At 40.5% G+C, this 22,694-nt stretch overlaps 1 protein-coding gene across 1 annotated transcript in view; it reads right to left on the reverse strand.

Moving 5' to 3' along the window:
• Positions 1 to 22,694, reverse strand: part of LOC126145824 (maternal embryonic leucine zipper kinase-like) — a 393,633-nt gene that overhangs the window by 351,016 nt on the left and 19,923 nt on the right. The window contains exons 2-4 of the mRNA XM_049915586.1: positions 14,474 to 14,625; positions 3,489 to 3,639; positions 2,940 to 3,203 (exon numbers count right to left, since the gene is read on the reverse strand). Coding sequence (XP_049771543.1) covers positions 2,940 to 3,203; positions 3,489 to 3,639; positions 14,474 to 14,617 — 559 coding nt within the window. The 5' untranslated portion in view covers positions 14,618 to 14,625. The remainder of the gene's footprint in view (positions 1 to 2,939; positions 3,204 to 3,488; positions 3,640 to 14,473; positions 14,626 to 22,694) is intronic.

Below are 22,694 nucleotides of genomic sequence, written 5' to 3' on the forward strand. Positions count from 1 at the left end.
AACTTACACACACATCTGCAGTCTCAGAGAACTGAAATTACAATACCAGTTCTCTGAGACTGCAGACGTGTGTGCAAGTTGCATTTGTGTGTGTGTGTGTGTGTGTGTGTGTGTGTGTGTGGATAGCCTCTCGTTCCGGCACAGTAATGTTGGCTTATTATTATTATTAATCATCATCATCATCTTCATTGTTTATTGACAAAATTTTGCTCTCCTTAATGTTTATTATTAGAAATTAAGACTGAATGGAAAGTTGATGACGACTGTGTAACACTTGTCAATGTATCTGTACACAACTGCTGTGCATCTGATTTTAAGTCAGTCAGCTGTTGATCAGCATCTGGCTGTATAGCTGCATGTGTGGAGTGACACTGATCAGTGAATTCTCTTACTAGTAATTATGCTAAATATCATACTGTTAATTGTACCAAGTCTAACAAGATAATTAGTTATCACTTAAGCCGCATTAAGCAGAAACTATTGGTAATTGAAATTCTTACTATCATACAACTTTGCCAAGACAATGTGAGCTAATACACACTTATTAAAGAGACTGGCATCCCAGCTTCACAGTAATATTTTATTTTTTATGAAACTATACATTGAAAATTCCATTATGTCAAAATTTATGTTGCCAATTTTACCTTTGGGCTTGTTAGGTACTGATTTTTAACACTGAGCTTTTGTTGCTCTATTTGTTTCTGAGTCAGATGATACTCTTTACTAATTAAGCCATTAATTAATATTTTTAATAATTTTCCATTACACCAAATATTTTTTTTTAATATGGCAGCAGCACTCATGAGCCGGGTAACCTTATTGCGAATGCTAAAAGTGAACCAGTAAAATTTTCTAAATTTCTAGATAACAACATTTTGTATAAACCAAAATTTTGTCAATACTTATAGCCATTCCTGCATAGCGGTATTTTGTATAGCTGTTTATTAAATGATTGTATAATTTCTGAAATAACAATCTATTCATACAGTAGTTTTTAAATAGTCTGATCTCTCTCAATTTGAGAAGAGGTTAATAAACCTGTAACATCTACACTCCTGGTTTAGGCTCATGCTACAGCTATGCACAGTTTGCTCACAGAAATATGTACGCCTGTATCCACAAAAACCAAGTAACATTCATGTCTAATAAATTTCGAATTGTTTTTGTAATTAATTCAAGTTAATGAACATTTTGACCGAATTTTGTCACGACTGGTAGGAGGCACTGGCTATCATTGTCACGCAAACAAGGTATTGTTGAACGGTGCGACTAATTAATGAGTGAACACCGCCTGTGACGTTTCTGAAAATGAAAATGTGGGCATTGTTTTGTGCCACAATCACTTTGTTCCGTGACTTGTGAGGGCTATCTTTGATTACTGGACTGTGCATCATTAATGTGTGTTTTAACAACTTTGCAATTCACATTTTTCTGCCAATGTATCGTTTAGTTATTTGTGAGTGCCAATCTGATCGCAAGTGCTAGTAGTAAATACCATTAAATATTCAGAAAGACTTTCAGCTTCAAGGCAACATCTAACAACTAGGTGACAGAGACAACAGAAAATCCTGTTGGTGCTTTACACAATGTAACATTCATCTACAGAAAGAAAATAGATAATAGTTTTCAATTGAGAAAATTGATAAATTAGAAGGAAATAAAACAACTGGTTGGTACTTGGCATCTGAAGGCGATATTTTTTGTGTTGCCAGTGAAAACACTTATGGCACAAATTACTACTTCTAGCTTTTGGAACTTGTATAATCCTTCCATGTGGCTCAGTGACAATGTCCCAGACGCAGGAGCCAAAGGTTTTGGGTTCGATCTCTGGTCAGTTCCATGGTTTTCATCTGTTACTTTGCACTTCCTTCCCCTCTGGCAATGTATTTCATGTGAAAATTGCCAAGTTGCACTGTGGTTCAGAATCCACACATCAAACTGTAGCTCCCTCCTCCCTATAAATAGTTGGGTAAGTCCATTCAAAGGTCGGAGGAATGCAAGAGCATACAACCTTCGATACTGCTTCTGGTCCTCCCTTACGGCAGAAAGAGGGGTTCAATGGCAATTGGAGGAGGGGGGGGGGGAGGGGGGCATGACTGGCTCAGTTACCTCCCACCCCTTCTGACTCTAGGTTGAACAAACAGGACCATCTCCTTGCTTCTTATTGTTCAGAGCCACACTCTACAACAGTATGCATGCACTTCTTGTGTTTGTTGAGACAGAACTAGGCACTGCAGAATCCAATAATTACACTGACAGGGCATTAGAGAGGTGTAAAGTTCCCTCCTCACATTACACATCATACACTAGATGATGTTTGCCATAAGCTCAAACCAACCTATCTGCCATCAGTATGTGAGGCGTATGTTCAAGTCTCCATTAACAACAACCTCCCTCAAGCAACTTTGATACCATATTCATGTGATATGGAACACAACCTGCCAAAATAATCCAAGCCCTGTATGATTGTCATTATGCATTCATTCATTCATTCATTCATTCAGTCAGTGTGTCCCAAAGATCCCACTACGGAGTGTCTTCGGGAATGTGAAGCAAGTCAAGATATACATTAACACATGACAGGGAAATGGTATAAATTCAATCTGGATTCTGTATTTAAAAAAAAAAAACAGGCTATGACTATACTGCTTAGGGCTATTCATAGACATGTCCGCTAAATATATTTGAGTATATTTTGAGAAAACCTGCTCTCTCCTCAGTCATCCTAAGTAGTAAAGAAATCACCTATTGTGTGAGAAAATTGGGAACATATCTCCATTTTTTTATTTACCACAAGTCAGTATTAAAGCAGAGACAACACAATTTAGAGATGCTGCTAAAGGATTACAGACAAACAATTTCATATGGCAGTTAGCATTACAACTCATTTTACAAACATATTACACAACTGTTAAAGAAGTTCAGGTTTCATTACTTGCCTAGGTACTGCTTGCCCAGAATCAGTTCCGGTGCTGCATACGTTGGAGATCCACAGGATGTTAAGAGGTGTGACTCCAGGCCTCCTGCTGGCTTGGCACAGAGTCCAAAGTCAATCAGTTTCAAGTTCTGATTCTTGTCAAGTAGTATATTTTCAGGCTTTAGATCTCTGTGCGCATACCCCTGCTCGTGCAGGTATGCGACAGCTGAGATTATCTGCCTGAAGAAAGAGCGAGCCGCTGCCTCAGTCAGCCTGTTGCGTTCCACTGCAAATGAAAATATTTACATAGTTATTCTCTGATTGTATACAGTCACACAAAACACAAAAGAGTGAATACTAAAATATCCACTGAGTGTGAGTTGCCTGTGAGAATTGCCTGTGGTACAAGGAAGTTTGGGAGACTATTTTTCTTATTACTTATTCCATGTAGCACGTTTCTATGTTACCATTATAAACTTATATGTTTTGACTAAACAATAATTTGAGAAACAGTATCAAAATGGAAATTCTAATTGGAAGTTCATAATCTGTTTTGATTTACGCTACTCACCAATGTGATCAAACAGTTCACCACCAGCACAGTACTCTATTACCATGAATATATGAGTATCAGTTTCAATAACTTCATACAGTTTACATATGTGATGATGTGAAAGCCTCTTCAACGCTTCCAGTTCTTGACGTACTCTAGGAAGGTCATCCTATTCAAACATAAGATTAGAAAAACAAAATGTAGGTCACTCTTAAAAGCCGAAAAGACGAAAGCACAAAGATGAATGTACAAAAACAGGCAGATAATGTTTCTTCCTCTTCCAATAACGTAGTACATGTGATTGTAAGCCTAATAATAATTCAGATTGGGGTACACAGCTATTAGGGCTTACGAGGTGCAACAATAAAGTAATGAGACTGATATGAAAAGAAATTTTGCTTACCATTTTAGTCAAGTTTAGTGTTGTCTCCTTCAAAGTAGTTCCCTTCTGATTGCACACACTTTTTCCAGCACTTCTGCCATTGATGGTAACATTTCTGGAACTCATCTTTTGTGTCCCTTGACCACCGTTTTGACTCTTGGAAATAGAAAAAAGTCGCACGGAGCGATAGCTGATAAGGTGGCTGTGGTAGTACTGAAATTTGTTTTGAGGTTAAAAATTGCTGTACTGACAGAGCAGTATGGGATGGCGCATTATCGTGATTTTTGCACAAATCTTTCTCATACCAAGATCTTCAGTTATTATTAGACGAACCGTTTCTCAATTGTTGTTCAGTTCTACAATCATTTTAACACGGATAATCTTCGATCAGATCGTAAGAGTTGACGCACCCTGGCCAAGTTGACATCCGTCTGTGAGGTTGATGGTTGTCATCTTCAACATTCGTTCTGCCTTCACTAAACATTTTATGCCAAAGAAAAACTTGAGCTCTTGACATAACCTCCTCTCCAAAAGCCTTCTGAAGCTTACTGTAAGTTGTCATCGCATTTTCACCCAATTTAACACAAAAAGAAATGTCATGCGGTTCCATTTCCATGACGAGACACACAAACACATGTTATTACAGCACAACTCACGACTGGGCAGTTGCATCGATGTGCCGCTTGGACTAGAAGCATCTTATAGACCAAGGTCAAAAGTATTGTGCATACAAAAGCCTGCAAGGTTGCCACATCTTGCAAAGTAAATCAGTCTCATTACTTTATTGACGCACCTCATATGATGTTACAAAACACAACAAATCTGTCTACTTTCACACTCCACTAGGCCGAAGCACTCTCTAGCGCCCAACCCCCAGGTCTACAACCAGACTGAAGCTAGAAGTCAAACACTGCTGTTGTAGTGGCTTGTTAAATTACATTCAAAATTAGCAGTATGCCATAATACAGGATAAGTCTTGTACTCCTTACAGTAAAGATAACGCCCCTCTTACATTGCTGGCAGTTAAGGAATGAAGAATTACTCAGGTTGAAAAACAGCTATGTAAATTGACACCAAAATCATCAACAGCAAAAAGTGCCTATATTGGATATGGATTGTGTCGATTTCCACCTCAGCCAGCCAATGAAGTAGTAGTGAATGTTTTATGCGGGCCCCCTGCCACCTTCGTTGTAAAATCATAACGACTTATGGGAATATGCCACAGGATGTCATTGTTGACAACTGCTGATATTTCAATAGGTGTACATGCTGTTATTTTCAAGGCCTTAACAATGACAGGGTGTGCACTTGTCAAAATATCAGCGGTTGTCAATGACATCACCCCGCTACATTCCCGTAATTTATTGGAACATTGTATAGGCCAGGGAAAATTCAGGTCTCACACTTCTCACAATGTTTGTAATCCAATATCTAACCACCACATGACATATGTCTTCCATTGCAGGGTACTTCTGTATACTACCAACCAAATATGACTAGTTATGTTTACATTGTGTTTTAACAACTGCTGATGTCCAGTTTCCCGACTGATGTCTGCTGTCTAACTATTAATGACAGTTGAAGCACAATATAATACTCCATTCTGAAGTGCAGATAGGGATACATAATAATAAAGGATATTAACAGAAGGTGTGCCTGTGTTTAAGGTGCATCAATCATGAATAACACTATTCTGTAACATTCCATTGTTGTTTAACAGTTGTGAGCCTGTACCTATTCTTCATTATTGCTTCAGCTAACACAGTAAGTTCTGCTGTCATATATCAAAGTGAGCAGAAGTAATACAATAAACAGTGAGCTGAGTGAGAAAAAATTTACGATCAAAACAAGGAAATTACCAAGATTCTAGTGGTACAATCCCACAATGAGGCAGCTGTCTACGAGATAATTAACAACTAAGTGGTTGGCTGGGATTGATGCAACTGCGCTGTTTAATGCTTCAAGTGGGTCATTACTGTGGTGTAACAATTGCACATGACGACAGAATGACACAATGAAAGTTTATTTTATTATTGTTTAATTAAACATGATTTACCTCATATAATGTAAGTTTACGTTATAGGTGTTTAATTAAACTAAGAGTAAACTGTGATTTTGCTCATACCTTTTTACCTAGCTAACATAAAAACAGCTATTCTTTAAATATCTACAAAGTATGCTCCATACTCACTCACATTATAAGAAGTTCAAAGGTTAATACAACAAGTAAAGTTCTGGCAAAATGAAAATACTACAGGAATAAAGGAGGCCACTCACCAAACAGACACGTGTGTGTGTGTGTGTGTGTGTGTGTGTGTGTGTGTGTGTGTGTGTGGGCGCGCGCGCACACACTGTAGCTTGACAAAGGATTTATCCAGAAAGCTAGCAAGTTTCCTTGCTTTTTAGTGTGCACCTGTCGACTACTCAACACTTCTGCTATTCAGTCTCCTATATTCCTGATATGTTTATATCAATATTATTATCATTCTGGTATTGTGGTAGTGACTTCTACAATTCATCATAAATTCACTCTTATTTTTTAAGACCATTAGGGAGTAAATGTATTGGCAAGTATGTGTACGAATCCCAAGGTTCCTAATGTTCAGTTGTCAACTTCGCCTAATGTCTTCACTGTATGCTTCGGTACTTTTTGACCTTAGCTGCATTTCCCCTCAGATTATGCCATAGGGCAGTACTGAGTGAACAAATGCAATTTGTCAATAATTCTTTCTATGGGTCGATACAGTGAGAGATATCTGAGTGCAAATCAGGCAAAACTGAGTTATTTGGTTAACTTACACAAATACCACTGTCATCTGTCTGGATGTGTGGATGCGTAGGAACTTCACATATGGAGCCTCATCCAGTGTATGCCATCTGGTAAGTTGTAACACTGTTTCACTAATCTCCTGGCTTTGTTTGTCCATGCTTTGTTTGGCCCCTTAATCACTATACCTCACTCACAAACATCACAGCTTTTGAAGGGTCCTCCAGTTTTCCCTGTGTAATTTTATGACCTACATAAGGAAAGCCTTTGAGAAGGGGTATTTCTCTTTGTTTGGTTCTGCTAGAACTGTGCTTCTCATATCACACATTATTTTCTCTGTAGTGCATCATTTATGGAAGACAAACTGAGCAGTTTTTGAAAATTTCTTGTCCACTGTTTTGTTATAAGCTACCTTTGCTAGACATTCTGAACAGTGGAAGGAGGGAGACAGATCTATAATTAGAAGTCCAGGCACTACTAAGTCAGCACAAGATTTCAATATTCTGTTCAAATAACTTACTGGAAAGCACCAGGCTGCATTTCCGTTATCATTTTGTACACTGGGAGAAACTCAGGTCTCACATTTCAATACTCTGTTTAAAATAGCTTTGTAACCTGAAAAGTCACTGAATTTCAGTGACCTAATTATTTTTGTGATTCCTCTAACAGTTGATTTGGTAAAACTGTTGTCTGGAGTGGTCCATCTTTTTGTTCCTGTGTTTTCTGCTACAGAAATGGTTGCATGAGTGATTTGTAAGCAATCTGTCTTGTAGATTGATTGCACTTTCCCAGTATCCTACCAATAAACCAAAGTCTACTACCTGCTTTATCCACAACTGAACCTATGAGATCATTCCATTTCATATCCCTACAAAGTGTTACACCCAGGTATTTGTATGAGTTGACCAATTCCAAGAGTGACTTACTGATACTACAGACACAGGGTACTATGTTTTTTGTTTTGTTTTGTGAAGTGAAAAACTTTACATTTCTGAACATTTAGATCAAGCTGCCAATCTCTGCACCATGTCGAAATCTTATCAATACCTGACTGAAAATGTATGCAGCTTCTTTCAGATAGTACTTCATTATAGACAACTGCGTCATCTGCAGAAAGCCTAATTCTATTAATATTGTCTGCAAAGTTATTAATATACAACAAGAACAGCAAGCATCCTAACACAGTTCCCTGTGGCACACTCAAAGTTACTTCTACAACTGACGACTCTCCATCCAAGATAATAGGCTGCGTCCTCCCTACTGAAAGTGCTCAATCCAGTCACAAATTTCACTTGAAACCCCATATGGTTGTACTTTTGACAATAAGCATAGGTGCAGTACTGAGTCAAATGCGTTTCAGAAATCAAGAAATACTGCATCTATCTGGTTGCCTTGATTCAAAGCCTTCACTATGTCATGCTAGAAAAGTGTGCATTGGATTTCACATGACCGATGTTTTCGAAATCCATGCTGGTTGGCATTGAGGAGATTATTCTGTCCTAGAAAAGTGTGCATTGGATTTCACATGACCGATGTTTTCGAAATCCATGCTGGTTGGCATTGAGGAGGTTATTCTGTCCTAGATACCTCATTACATTTGAGCTCAGAATATGTTCTAAGATTCTGCAACAAATTGATGTCAAGGTTATTGGACAGTTTTGTGGATCACTTCCACTACCCTTCTTGTAGACAGTGTGCCTTTTTCTAAGAACTGGGCACGGTTTTTTGTTCCAGGGATCCATGATACATCATAATTAGTAGACGGGCTAACTCAGCTGCAGGTTCAGTATAGAATCTGACAGTGATTCAATCGGGGCCTAGGCCTTTGTTCAATTTTTATGATTTCAGCTGTATCTCAACACCACTAACACTAGTACTTATTTCATTCATCTTTTCAGTAGCCCTACCATATGTTTTGCATCTGTTATGCAGTAATCTCATTAGGAACTGTTCTACTGAGTACATATCTATCCACTGTATGGTCAACTACGCTTTTAGACTTGCACCATAGTTCCTCTACAAGCTCCTGCCCTGCGCATAAAGTTCCAAGTACCTCACTGAGGTATGACACTATTGATTTTTTTATCTAATGTAATCAACATATATATCTTTCTGCTTATTTTATTTGTCCTTTGTACTTTGGTAATCATTGTTTCCACAACCGCATCGTCACTGATAGTTTCGATATGGACGTCTCAATGAGGTCACGTGTATTTATAGCCATTAGATCCAATATGTTTCCACCATGAGTGGGAATCCTAACTATCTGTTCTAGGTAGTTCTCTGAGAAGGCATTTAGTAATGTTTCACAGGATGTCTTGGCACGTCCATTACTAAAAAAACTGTAATTTTGCCAATTAATTATCAGATGATTAAAGTCTCCACTGACTTACAGTATGATTGGGGAACTTATGTTACAAGTGAACTGAGGTTTTCTCTAAAGTTTTCGGTCACATCAGGAGATGATGTCTGGTGGGTGATAGAAGGATCCATTTAGCATTTTATGACACTCCTGATAGGTCAAGCAAAACAATTACAAGCTGTGTGTATTTCTTGAGATGCAAATTACCCAGACTATATTCATCAAGTATTTCAGAATGAGAGCACTTAGTGGCTTCCAGTAAACTTTACACACAGTTTCAAGCCTTTTCTAAAGTTTTTATCTTTCTTACGCAATTAACAGAAATATTTAACACATTAACTCATTTGTAAAGTAATCAGACGTTTGAAACAGTTTTATACATGGGAATTAGATTCTTTAAAGAACTGGGGGTGCAGGCTTACTGGTTGACACTAATTCATAGCCTTCACTTTATGTTTTTACCACTTTGCTTATTATACGATACATATGGAACATGATTTTTTTTTTAATTTACTTGAATTAATGTATGATTGGCTGTAAGAGTAATCATAGTTTTATTAATTGCATTTATGTACAGATGCAACAAAAAATGTGTTAACTTCTGTACTTTGGGTTACAATGTAGCACTGAAATCAATAGCAAAGAATTCAAAACCTGCAAATGTAAGTGAAGATTTCGTTCACACTATTTAAAAAAAAATAGTAATAGCAACTGTCCCCAGTCTATCATAAGATAGATATAAGAGATTCAAATATATCCAACAAACAATTCTGGGTGTTGGCTTGATTGGTTGGTTGACTGACTGGTGGTTAAGGGACTAAACAGCAATATCATCAGTCTCTCAATCCAGGGAAAGTTCACTGGATTTAGTGACAACAGCAAACTATGTGCACTGATGATCAAAGTATGTAGATGGGATAAGACTAAGGTATTGAAGGCAATACTGACATTTTATATGATTTTATATGATCATTCCACTTCAAACCGTTCCGCACGCATACTCCCAGATATTTTACAGAAGTAACTGCTACCAGTGTTTGTTCTGCTATCATATAATCATTCAATAAAGGATCCTTCTTTCTATGTATTCGCAATACACTACATATGTCTATGTTAAGGGTCAGTTGCCATTCCCTGCACCAAGTGCCTATCCGCTGCAGATCTTCCTGCATTTCTCTACAATTTTCTAATGCTGCAACTTCTCTGTATATTACAGCATCATCCGCAAAAAGCCACATGGAACTTCCGACACTATCTACTAGGTCATTTATATATATTGTGAAAAGCAATGGTCCCATAACACTCCCCTGTGGCACGCCAGAGGTTACTTTAACGTCTGTAGATGTCTCTCCATTGATAACAACATGCTGTGTTCTCTTTGCTAAAAACTCTTCAATCCAGCAACACAGCTGGTCTGATATTCCGTAGGCTCTTACTTTGTTTATCAGGCGACAGTGCGGAACTGTACTGAACGCCTTCCGGAAGTCAAGGAAAATAGCATCTACCTGGGAGCCTGTATTACAAATGTCTGCTTGTGTCTGTGTATGTGCGGATGGATGTGTGTGTGTGTGTGCGCGCGCGCGCGAGTGTATACCCGTCCCTTTTTCCCCCTAAGGTAAGTCTTTCCGCTCCCGGGATTGGAATGACTCCTTACTCTCTCCCTTAAAACCCTCTCCTTCCCTCTTTCCTGATGAAGCAACGGTTTGTTGCGAAAGCTTGAATTTTGTGTGTATGTTTGTGTGTCTATCGACCTGCCAGCGCTTTTGTTTGGTAAGTCTCATCATCTTTGTTTTTTTTATATATATATATATATATATATATATATATATATATATATATATATATATAAACAAAGATGATGTGACTTACCAAACGAAAGTGCTGGCACGTCGATAGACACACAAACAAACACAAACACCAGGTCGGATTCAAGGAAGGAAATTCAGAGCCGGGCTGCTAGATTTGTTACTAGTAGGTTCGAACAACACACAGTTGTTATGGAGATGCTTCAGGAACTCAAATGGGAATCCTTGGAGGGAAGGCAACATTCTTTCCAAAGAACACTACCGAGAAAATTTAGAAATCTGTCATTTGAAACTGACTGCAGGACAATTCTGTTGCCTACCACATACATTGCATGTGAGGACCATGAAGATACAAGAAATTAGAGCTCATACAAAAGCATATAGATAGTAGTTGTATTTGTGAGTGGAACAGGAAAGGAAATGACTAGCAGCGGTACAGGGTACCCTACGCCATGCGCTGTAGGCAGATTGAGAAGTATCAATGCAGATATACATACAGAATAGAGCTGGCAATCTCTTATGATTGGTTGGTTTGATTAAAAGTGGGGGAAAGGACCAAACTACGAGGTCATCAGTCCCTTGTTCCAAATAAAACAATGACACATGTGTGAGAATAAAACAAACGAGAATGAAAACACAAAACGTAATGAAAGGAAAAATCACAACAACGATGAAGGGCAAGAAACATGTAAATGGACAGATGGAGGAGAAGAAAACCGCAGAAACTCAAGAAACAGGATGAAGAGAGTAAAACAACAAAGCAAACGACCATTGCTGGCTGACCATGAGAATAAAAAGGAGAAGCCAGCCACTCCACAACATAATAAAACCTCCACCCTAAAAGCACTAGGGTGCGCCCCACAGTAGCCAGTCCATTGAGTTGGGGCCGCCATGTACCCTGTTGATTGTAGCCCCCTGACAACACAGAGGTCTCTCTGCTGATGCCTGTGCCGTTAACTCCCCATGTATGCCAAGGAGTAGATGCCTGTCACCCATTGACACGGAGAGGATAAGAGGAGCGGAAGGAAGAGAAAGTGACATGAAATATGATGGAACAATAGGACAGAAAAAAAGAACGAAAGGAAGAACTTGACAATCCACCCTATACTGCAGGAATGGGTGAGAAACTTTGGATGTCATTTCCCATAAATTGGATTTTTTTGAATTTAAGGAACATTTTCTCAACAACCACTGAAGACAGGCAGATGAAACTTTGTCATCAAATTACACACACACACACACACACACACACACACACACACACACACACACACACACACACATATATATATATATATACGGTTATAATAGAAGGAAACATTCCACGAAGGAAAAATATATTTAAAAACAAAGATGATGTGACTTACCAAATGAAAGTGCTGGCAGGTCGACAGACACACAAACAAACACAAACATACACACAAAATCCAAGCTTTCGCAGCCAACGGTTGCCTCGTCAGGAAAGAGGGAAGGAGAAGAAAAGACAAAAGGATATGGGTTTTAAGGGAGAGGGTAAGGAGTCATTCCAATCCCGGGAGCGGAAAGACTTTCCGCTCCCGGGATTGGAATGACTCCTTACCCTCTCCCTTAAAACCCATATCCTTTTGTCTTTTCTTCTCCTTCCCTCTTTCCTGACGAGGCAACCGTTGGTTGCGAAAGCTTGGATTTTGTGTGTATGTTTGTGTTTGTTTGTGTGTCTGTCGACCTGCCAGCACTTTCATTTGGTAAGTCACATCATCTTTGTTTTTAATATATATATATATATATATATATATATATATATATATATATATATATATATATATATATATATATATAACTGCAGTCTCAGGCAACTGAAACCACACTGCGAACAGCAGCACCAGATCATGATGGGAGTGGCGACTGTGTGGTGGTGAGGGGGAGGCTGGGGTGGGGAAGGGGAGAGATAGTATGGTGAGGTGTGGCAGACAGTGAAGGACTGCAGGTTAGACAGAGGGCAGGAGGGGAAGTGGGGGGGGGAGGGGGGGGGAGGTAGCGGAAAAGGAGAAAAATAAAAAGACCGGGTGTGGTGGTGGAATGACGGCTGTGTAGCACTGCAATGGAAATAAGGGAGGGGCCAGACGGGTGAGGACAGTGACTAACGAAGGTTGAGGCCAGGAGGGTTAAGGAAATGTAGGATGTACTGTAGGCAAAGTTCCCACCTGTGCAATTCAGAAAGTCTGGTGTTGGTGGCACAGTCTGTGAAGCAGTCATTGAAATGAAGGATATCATGTTTGGCAGGGTGTTCAGCAACAGGGTGGTCCACTTGTTTCTTGGCCACAGTTTTTCAGTGGCCACTCATGTGGACAGACAGCTTGTTGGGTGTCATGCCTACACAGAATGCAGCACAGTGGTTGCAGATTAGCTCGTAGACCACATGACTGATGTCACAGGTAGCCCTACCTTTGATGGGATAGGTGATGTTAGTGAGCAGACTGGAGTACGTGGTGGTGGGAGGATGTATGCGACAGGCCTTGCATCTAGGTCTATTACAAGGGTATGAGCCACGAGGTAAGGGATTGGGAGCAGGGGTTGTGTAAGGATGGACGAGTATATTGTGCAGGTTCGGTGGACAGCAGAATGCCACAGTGGGAGGGGTGGGAAGGATAGTGGGCAGGACATTTCTCATTTCAGGGCACAATGAGAGGTAATCAAAACCCTGGCACAGAATGTAATTCAGTTGCTCCAGTCCTGGGTGGTACTGACTTACGAGAGGAATGTCCCTCTGCGGCTGGACAGTGAGACTTTGGGAGGTGTTGGGAGACTGGAAGGATAAGGCACGGGAGATTTGTTTTTGTACAAATGGTTCAAATGGCTCTGAGCACTATGGGACTTAACATCTGAGGTCATCAGTCTCCTAGAACTTAGAACTACTTAAACCTAACTAACCTAAGGACATGACACACATCCATGCTCGAGGCAGGATTCGACCCTGCGACCGTACACTGAACTGCCTAGAACCGCTCAGCCACACCAGCCGTCTATTTTTGTACAAGGTTGGGAGGACAATTATGGTCAGTGAAGGCTTCAGTGAGGTATATTTTGAGAGGGACTGCTCGTCACTGCAGATGCGATGACCACGGGTGGCTAGGGTGTATGGAAGGGACTTCTTGGTATGGAACGGGAGGCAGCTGTTGAAGTGGAGGTATCGCTGGCGGTTAGTAGATAGTAAGTTTTCTTCTCATAATATTGTTACATTCCATCCTGGATTTTCCATTGTTTGATTTACTTAAATATAGCATTTTTTCAAAAAAATAGGGTTGGTAACAAAAAATTATATGAGGAAAACTGTAAAAGATAACAAAATATCTCTCCTTCCTAACTTCAAGACTGAACCACCGTGTAAGTCGACAAGTTTTCAAAAATTAAGAGAAATGAAAGTTTTCCCATAAAGGTTTCTCAAATTTCGTCATTTAACATGGGATAGCATAGGCACCACCACTTCGTCCACTCTTCTCTTTTCAAAAAATACTATTTAGCAAGGTGTAGGAGAAAATGAGGAGAGTCACTCTTAAAAGTCTGCAACACTCCCTTTGCACAAATATTAACAACATTTTTTTTAAAAAATGTCTGTCGAATGTTTTAAACTTCTATCTAACAATTCTAAATAGTAGGCAGTTGGATTTTATATTTTAAATTTACATGAAGTAAGTTAAAAACACTTACCCCAAGTCCTGACTTGTTCATTATCTTGATAGCCACTTTCTCCCTGGTTAGCAAGTGTGTTGCAAGTTTAACCTTTGCAAATCCTCCACAACCAATTGTCTTTTCTATTTCATATTGAGCCTTGAGATTGCTGTACCTGACCATCTTTCACTCTGTAAAATACAAAAGCCTTAAGGTTTCCCTGTAATAATTCATAGACAACAGGGTAAAAAGTGAATATATTTTCTCAACACCTCATAGCAGAACAATGTCATATTTAACACAAAACTATGTTTGTCCTCATTGATATTTATGTAAAGTAGTTATCAGTTTTGTCACTGACAGATAACAGTCAAGTTGCATCCATAAAGACATTAGATTGCTGGATAATGAAACCTCGAAAGTTACAGACATTACATGGGCCCACAGTCTTCTGTCGTAACACAGACAATGGTGTCACACTGTGTGCTCCAAACAATTATTATGTAGCAAAACACTTCCACTGATTCCTTAACCATGTTTTCTTACTAGTAGAATCACCGAGCACAGGATGTTGTCTTTAAAACAAACAGTAAATAAACCGACAGAGTTAAACCCTTTCTAGAAATGTTAACCAGGTTTGAAATTGTGCCCTTCATCACCATGTACATGCCGGCATCGAGTGAATGTTTCATTATCGACTTGACTTCTGGTTTGTTGTTCAGCTACTCCCTCCCATGTGTGATAGTCCTGCAGGGGACACACTGAGGAGTTTGGAAAAATTGGAGGAATGGTTTTCATAAATTTAAACCTTTAGGCACATTCAGCTGGATTAGTCGACAATGTTGTGCAGGTAAATATCCACATTAAAGTTCTCTCAGATGCAGTGAACACCAGTCAGATGTTTCATTACAATGAAGATTCCTTTCCAGTGTGATAGTTCATTTTCACTATTAATAGCTTTTGTTAAGAAGCATTCTCTCAAATGGATTGGTCTACGAACTCCTGTAGGAAGGCAGTGTTGCTGTAAAAGGTAGATCATCTTTGGGTGATTCATGCTGGTAATGTGGAGGTTGACTGAGCACAATGTTTTTGCACAGTACTGTTACTGAGGAGGATCTTCGCATTTGCCAGAGAACGATCTGGACTTTTGATGGCCAGAGATAAACAGAAAATTTCTTTTGATGTATTGCCCCCTAAATTTCTGTTGTCCTGTGTAAGTCACTAAATACTTCCTCCGTGTGGATACAGGTTTTATAGTATGTTGTGAAGATTTGTAATGGAACAGTATTACTTTAGATATTTTTGTAATGTCTTTTTAGTACAACTGATAACTTATTAATGATAATTTCAATGTTTTTGATGTTGTGGAGAGACAACATTAAATTGCTACATAAGTATTTTGTAATGTGGAATTTAGCACCTTATTTACATGGAAATGATTATTTGCAACTATTATAATTGTCAATTTTTGTTCTTTTCCTGAGAAAGCTTTCTCCCCTCGTCATTTACGTTCTTGGGCCTCTCTCTCTCTCTCTCTCTCTCTCTCTCTCTCTCTCTCTCTGGGAGAAATATACAGTAGACTGATCCCAGTGGACAATGCCCTTATAGGGTTTGCCAGTGGGTTGTATTTTCCATTTTTTGGTACAAAATTTTCTTTGGGCAAAGAGTCCAGCTGGCAGAACGCAGTGGACAGGGTCTAACAGGAAATGGATTAAGTAAACTGCACATAATAGTGCACTCTACAAGATTTCAATATTTGTGCCTAAGATGGCACAATTTATGGAAGAATATGACAATTAATATGTTTTGCAGTGGCAAGCCATTTCATACAAATTGTAGCAGTGAACGCAAGATATTTTTCGGCAAAAGTTGGTGCTGCAAGAATTGTACCTTAATTACACCAAGAGTGGTTCCAAAAGGTAGACTACAGTGCATGTTTTGACTACTTGCATAATAAGAGATGTGAAGATGCTGCAAAAGCAAACTTGCATGAAAGTTTTAAATGCACTGCAACTGAAAAGGCAAGCTCTTGACATCTTATTTTATAACAAGTATTGTTACAGGACAGACAGACATCTGAAAAGGAAAGTATGGTGATTTTATTTTTCTTTTTTTTGGCGGGGGAGGGGGGACAACATAACAACAATGGTGTTACATTATTTTACAAGTACCTTACAATCATTTTTGTTTAAATCACAGTAAAATACTATTTGCTAACTATGAAAGAGATTGCAGTTAACATTAAAATTGGTTTGGTAAATTTTCATAAGAAAATGCTGAAGACAAACTTGATGGGCTGCACTGCAAGTGTACTTGATTAATTTAACTTGCTTAGTTTCTCACAACACAAGCAAATTCAACTAGATAATAATAGACAAGTTCATTTTTATTCAAAAGTTTTATAAATTTGATCGTTAAAAAAGCTTGTCACTAAATGTCCTGTGAGTTTTATTCTGATACTTAAAATTATGGTTGCATTCATTTGAAAATAATTTCAATGGCTATTTTAAGATCAATTAAAAAGTAGAGAACTTGGAGAACTTTTTTCAAAACTTGGCCCCCTGGGTCTGGGAAACTTTTTTTGCAGACAGTATTATTTACACTGACCGAGTTGTAAATACTGTGTTCTGAAGACAAAAACAAAATTATAAAAATGATAAACAAGGTAAGAGTAAAGTGTAGTGTTAAATGTTGTTTCTACAGAGAACTAGCACACTAAAATTCCACTAAATGCCCTAGAACAATCACATTTGCCTCAACAATAATAAAACAGGTTTACATGTGGTTAACTTTCATAACAGAAGAGTTAAATTTAAGTAAAAGCAGTTTTTTAAGAGTAATTTGTAATAATCTTTGCAAGTTCTTAGTTAGATGCTACGATAAGTACTCAAGGTTCTAGCGAGGTATACAGTTTAGTAGGTGTGACCAACCCCCGTAACAAAAGATGACAAAACTTTATGATATTGTGAGATGAACAAATGGTTGTTACATACGAGTAGACAAGGATGCTATTTTAATGCTCAGGTGTTTCACAATTGTGGCACGGAACTAAAGGTTGCAGGTCCATGTGGCTATATACTTGTTTGATCACAGTGTAGCCGTTTCAGTGCTTTAACTGTTAGATGGTGATACAGTAAGCTTTTGTATGGCAAATATTTTCCCCTCACTCAGATGTCCCATAAAGCCTGCCCATCGAGGCACACGGGGCACTCACAGGATGACACCACACGGTTCCCTGTATAATTAATGCAATGGGGGAAGGAGGTGTGCAACTGAAGGGGTCAACAGAAGAAAGTGCTAACCGTCACTTCAGTAAGAAAAAGTCTCATCACAATCTGCTGTGTTTTGGAACGCACCACATTCTGGAAACAAATATGTATCTATGTACCACTAGAAAGCAAAGTCTATATGAACCCCTTAGTCTTACTGTATTTATGTCCATGTTTTGGATTTAATCAAACTTGGAACTTGTAGTGTCTCAAAATTCAAACTTCTAGATTAGCACTTTCTTCTGCCAATCCCTTCAATTCTCTGCTACAATTTACACATTTGGTTGCATTTCCACATGGCATGTGAGATCAATGCATCAGGTTCATTATTTAGAATATTAGTGCCTCACATTGGTGACATCAGAACCTACCTCTGGGTTAAATGTGAGCTCTGCCCTATCGAATGTAAGGGACAGGGTACTGATAGGCACTAATTCATTATCTACCCTCTTTGTAATACGCTTCCCACCCACCAACTTTTCTACATTAAAAACGGAAAATATTCTATCGAATACAAGGAGTTGTCAATGACAAACTGTTTCAGTTTCTTTTCACATTTAACTTTGCTGTCTGTTGGTTATTTTATATCACTGGTAAGTTTAAGGAGTCTGTAAATTATGACAATTTTGTGTCAATAAGTGGATTAAGGATGGAAAAGACCCACCTTACTTTAATAACAAGATTCGGACACTGCTGAGGAAGCAGAGGCTGTTGCACTCTCAGTTCAAAAGAGAACTCGTAGATGACAAGCAAAGATAGTAGAGATACGCGCATCTGTGAAAAGATCTATGCACGAAGCTTACAACTACTACCACTGTTGTGGTGTCACCGCCAGACACCACACTTGCTAGGTGGTAGCCTTTAAATCGGCCGCGGTCCGCTAGTATACGTCGGACCCGCGTGTCGCCACTGTCAGTGATTGCAGACCGAGCGCCGCCACACAGCAGGTCTAGAGAGACTTCCTAGCACTCGCCCCAGTTGTACAGCCGACTTTGCTAGTGATGCTACACTGACAAATACACTCTCATTTGCCGAGACGATAGTTAGCATACCCTTCAGCTACGTCATTTGCTACGACCTAGCAAGGCGCCATTACCAGTTTATATTGAGTTTGTTATTAATGTATCAACAAGGGCGATGTTCACCAATTATGGATTAAAGTTAAGTATTCCAGAAGCTATGTACTATTTTTGGCTACTATAATTCCTTGTCATTTTCCAGACCTCACACCAGCCTGCGTGAGCTTAAACGCGTGCCTTTCGTGCCTTTCGGCTTCCTCCAAACTCCGTGAATTGGCTCCTGCCAATTCACATCACATTGCGACGAATGTAAAAACGGTCTTCTTCTTTATACTTGCTTAATTTACTTGTGTCATGGCTTCGCCACAATCTCCAGATGTACTGTCCGAATTTTATCGCTTGCAGAATCAGCAGACGCAGGCCTTATTGGATGCCCTTGGACAGCTCATCCAGGGTCAACGTGCACTGCAAAGCAATGCGGCAGCCGCAGCTTCACTGCTACCGCAGCCACAACACGCAGTTGCACCACCTTTTCGTCCTTCTGATGCGGCACTGGAAAGCTGGACGGAGTGGTCACGCCAATTTGGATTACATCTCGCCGCCTACAGAATTCAAGGTAACGAGCAGCAGCCTTATCTCCTTTCCTCAGTAGGGGTCCAAACGTACCGTGTGATAGTGAAATTATTTCCCCGACGTGACGTAGCAACTCTGTCCTACGAAGAAATTTTGTCTGCATTAGATGGATATTTCAAAGAATCAGTCAATGTGGTTGCAAAAAGGTATACATTCTTTCGTACAAAACGTACGGCAGGTCAGACTAATAGGGAGTGGGTTGCAACCTTGCAAGGCCTTACTAGGGATTGTGCTTTTGAGTGTGAATGTGGACTCCCTTATTCAGATACTATGGTGCGTGATGGAATTGCACAGAATGTTTCTGATGTTCGTATACGGGAACAGATTTTGAAACTAGTCAATCCCTCCCTTCAACAAGTGATGGACATATTGGATCGGCAGGACACACTTGACTTTGCTCAGGAATCATTTGAAACTTCGCCACCTGTGTGTCACATTAACCGGCCCGCCAGGTGAGCTGCACAGAACAGTAAACAGTCCTCGCGCCCGGCCGCGCAAATGCCGCATGGCCCTCAGCCACGTGTCCCACGTCGGCGAACAAATGCAGTGAAATCAAGCCCGCGGTGTGCTACTAGACATTCGCGTGAGAATTGCCCGTCACGCCAGGCTATTTGCTTTTTCTGTAATAAAAAAGGACATGTTCAAAGTGTTTGCCAGAAAAAACTCCGATCGGACACTCACAACCATTCCAGGCCCTTTGCTTCGTGCCAGAATTGGCATCGACCCAAGGATACTCAGGCTCGCGACACTTCGCCCATGGAAATTCGTGTAGTTCATTCCACTCCACCCAGTGCTACTCTCTCTAACAGTGACCGTGTTCGTCCCACACAAAGGGTGCGTCGACGTCGACGGAAATCCCGTCACATCGCAAGTGATTCTGTACCAGTGTCAGTTCACGTTGCACGAGACAGTCGCTCTTGTCGTCAGCAGGACAATAAACTTTTTGTAGACTTGGCCTTTAACGGCACAGTGATACCGTTCCAGCTCGATACCGGAGCTGCGGTTTCCCTAATCAATCACGACACATACAAACCGCTGGGCACACCTTCGTTGCGTGCCGCAAATGTTAAGCTAACTACATATTCAGGTCACGGGCTCCCTGTGTTAGGACAGTGCAGCCTTCTTGCAACATACAAGGGACAAACAAAATTTGTGTCATTATACGTCCTTCGTTCTTCTTCTGCAGTGAACTTGTTTGGTTTAGATTTATTTCAGTTGTTTAACTTGTCTATAGTCAATCAGGTCCTATCAGTGAACCAGACTGTGCCTTCAGCCAGTGTTTCTAGTCTACGTGAAGAATTTGCAGACATTTTTGCACCGGGCCTTGGTTGCGCTAAGAACTATAAAGCACATTTGGAACTGAAAGTCAACGCGCAACCGAAATTTTTCAGAGCGCGCAATGTTCCCCACGCATTGCGTGATGAGGTCGCAAGAACATTACACGATTTGGAATCTCGAGGTGTAATTGAACGTGTGCAGGCTTCTCTCTGGGCATCACCCTTAGTAATTTTGCAAAAACCTTCCGGGAAATTGAGACTTTGCTTGGACTTCAAGGCAACAGTGAATCCACAACTAGTGACTGCAACTTTTCCTTTACCCCGCCCGGAAGATCTTTTTGACAAACTGTGCCCGGGTAAATATTTTTCGAAGCAGATGCGTACTTGCAAATACCGGTGGACGAAGAATCCCAGCGCGTTTTGGTGGTTAACACGCATCTTAGTTTGTACCGATTCAAAAGTCTGCCATTCGGGTGTGCATCCGCCCCTGCATTGTTTCAGCACTATCTACAAACTGTTTGTGCGTCGGTCCCTACTGCAGCAAACTATCTGGACGATACTGTGATCTCCGGAAAGACAGAAGAAGAACATTTAGCCAACCTCAGAACATTATTTCAGGTCTTGCGGCAAAATGGTCTTCGCTTGCGGAAGGACAAATGTGTGTTTTTTGCTCGTGACTTACCCTATTTGGGACATGAAATCAATGCCCAAGGCATACATCCCAGTCCAGAGCACCTCCGTGCCATACACGACTTGCCTTTGCCGCAGAATTTGAAGCAGCTACAGAGTGTGCTGGGAAAAATCAATTACTATAACAGATATGTGCGCCACGCCTCTTCCATTTCAGCTCCGCTTCATCGCTTACGCCATAAAGGTGTTCCGTTCGTCTGGACGACGGAATGCGAACGCGCCTTTCGCCAGTTGAAATCGGTGTTGCTTTCCAATACTTGCCTTACGCCATTCGATCCCCAGAAACCCCTTTTGTTGATGGTGGATGCATCGGATTCCGGGATCGGTGCTGTGCTTGCGCACAAAGATGGTTCGCACGATCGCCCTATTGCCTTTGTGTCCAAATTGCTCTCGTCTGCGCAAAGAAATTATTCACAGATCGAGAAAGAAGCATTGGCTCTCGTATTTGGCGTTACTAAATTTCATGATTTCTTGTATGGTCGTCACTTTACCATCATCACAGACCACAAACCTTTGACATCGCTTTTTCATCCGACCAAGCCTGTACCTCCACGTACAGCGCAGAAATTCATTCGCTGGTCTATTTTCCTCTCGCAGTACCGCTACGATATCTTGTATCGGTCCACTGCTACGCATGGAAAGGCCGATGTGTTGTCCCGTTTGCCTGTTGCTGAGGATAGAGCATTCGATTCCTCCGAACTTGCTTGCATGTTCATTGATTCGGAAACTGATGCCGTGGTAGAATCGTTTCCGATTGATTTTCGTCGTGTAGCTACAGCCACAGCTGCTGACCCTGTCCTTGCTACCGTTTTGCGTTTTGTTGCTACGCAACGGCCCTTGTCAAAGTCACGGATCGAGGATCCGTTGGTTCGCCGATTTTTTGCTCACAAGGAGGGACTTTTTGTACGACGAGGTGTTTTGCTGTTGCGTTCTGATAATGATCAGTCCAGGGTCGTGGTCCCACGTTCATTACAGTCCTCTGTCTTACAGCTTCTCCACCAAGGCCATTGGGGTATAGTGAGAATGAAACAACTTGCTCGTCAGCCCAGTACTTGGTTCGGAATCGATGCTGCGATTACGAATATGTGCTCTTCTTGCATGGCGTGTGCCGAACAACAATCCGCACCACCGCGGAAATTCTTTGCATGGCCGAAAGCCACTTCCCCTTGGCAACGCTTACACATCGATTTTGCTGGTCCATTCTGGAATGCTCGATGGTTGGTTGTTGTCGATTCATTCAGTAATTTTCCTTTTGTTGTCCGGATGTCTTCCACGACGTCTCCTGCCACCATCCAAGCGTTGTCCGCTATCTTTTGCATTGAAGGTCTACCACAGACCGACAATGGCCCACAATTCTCCGCAGAATTTCAGT

This window comes from Schistocerca cancellata, chromosome 1 (assembly GCF_023864275.1).
Source record: "Schistocerca cancellata isolate TAMUIC-IGC-003103 chromosome 1, iqSchCanc2.1, whole genome shotgun sequence".
Taxonomy (NCBI): domain Eukaryota; kingdom Metazoa; phylum Arthropoda; class Insecta; order Orthoptera; family Acrididae; genus Schistocerca; species Schistocerca cancellata.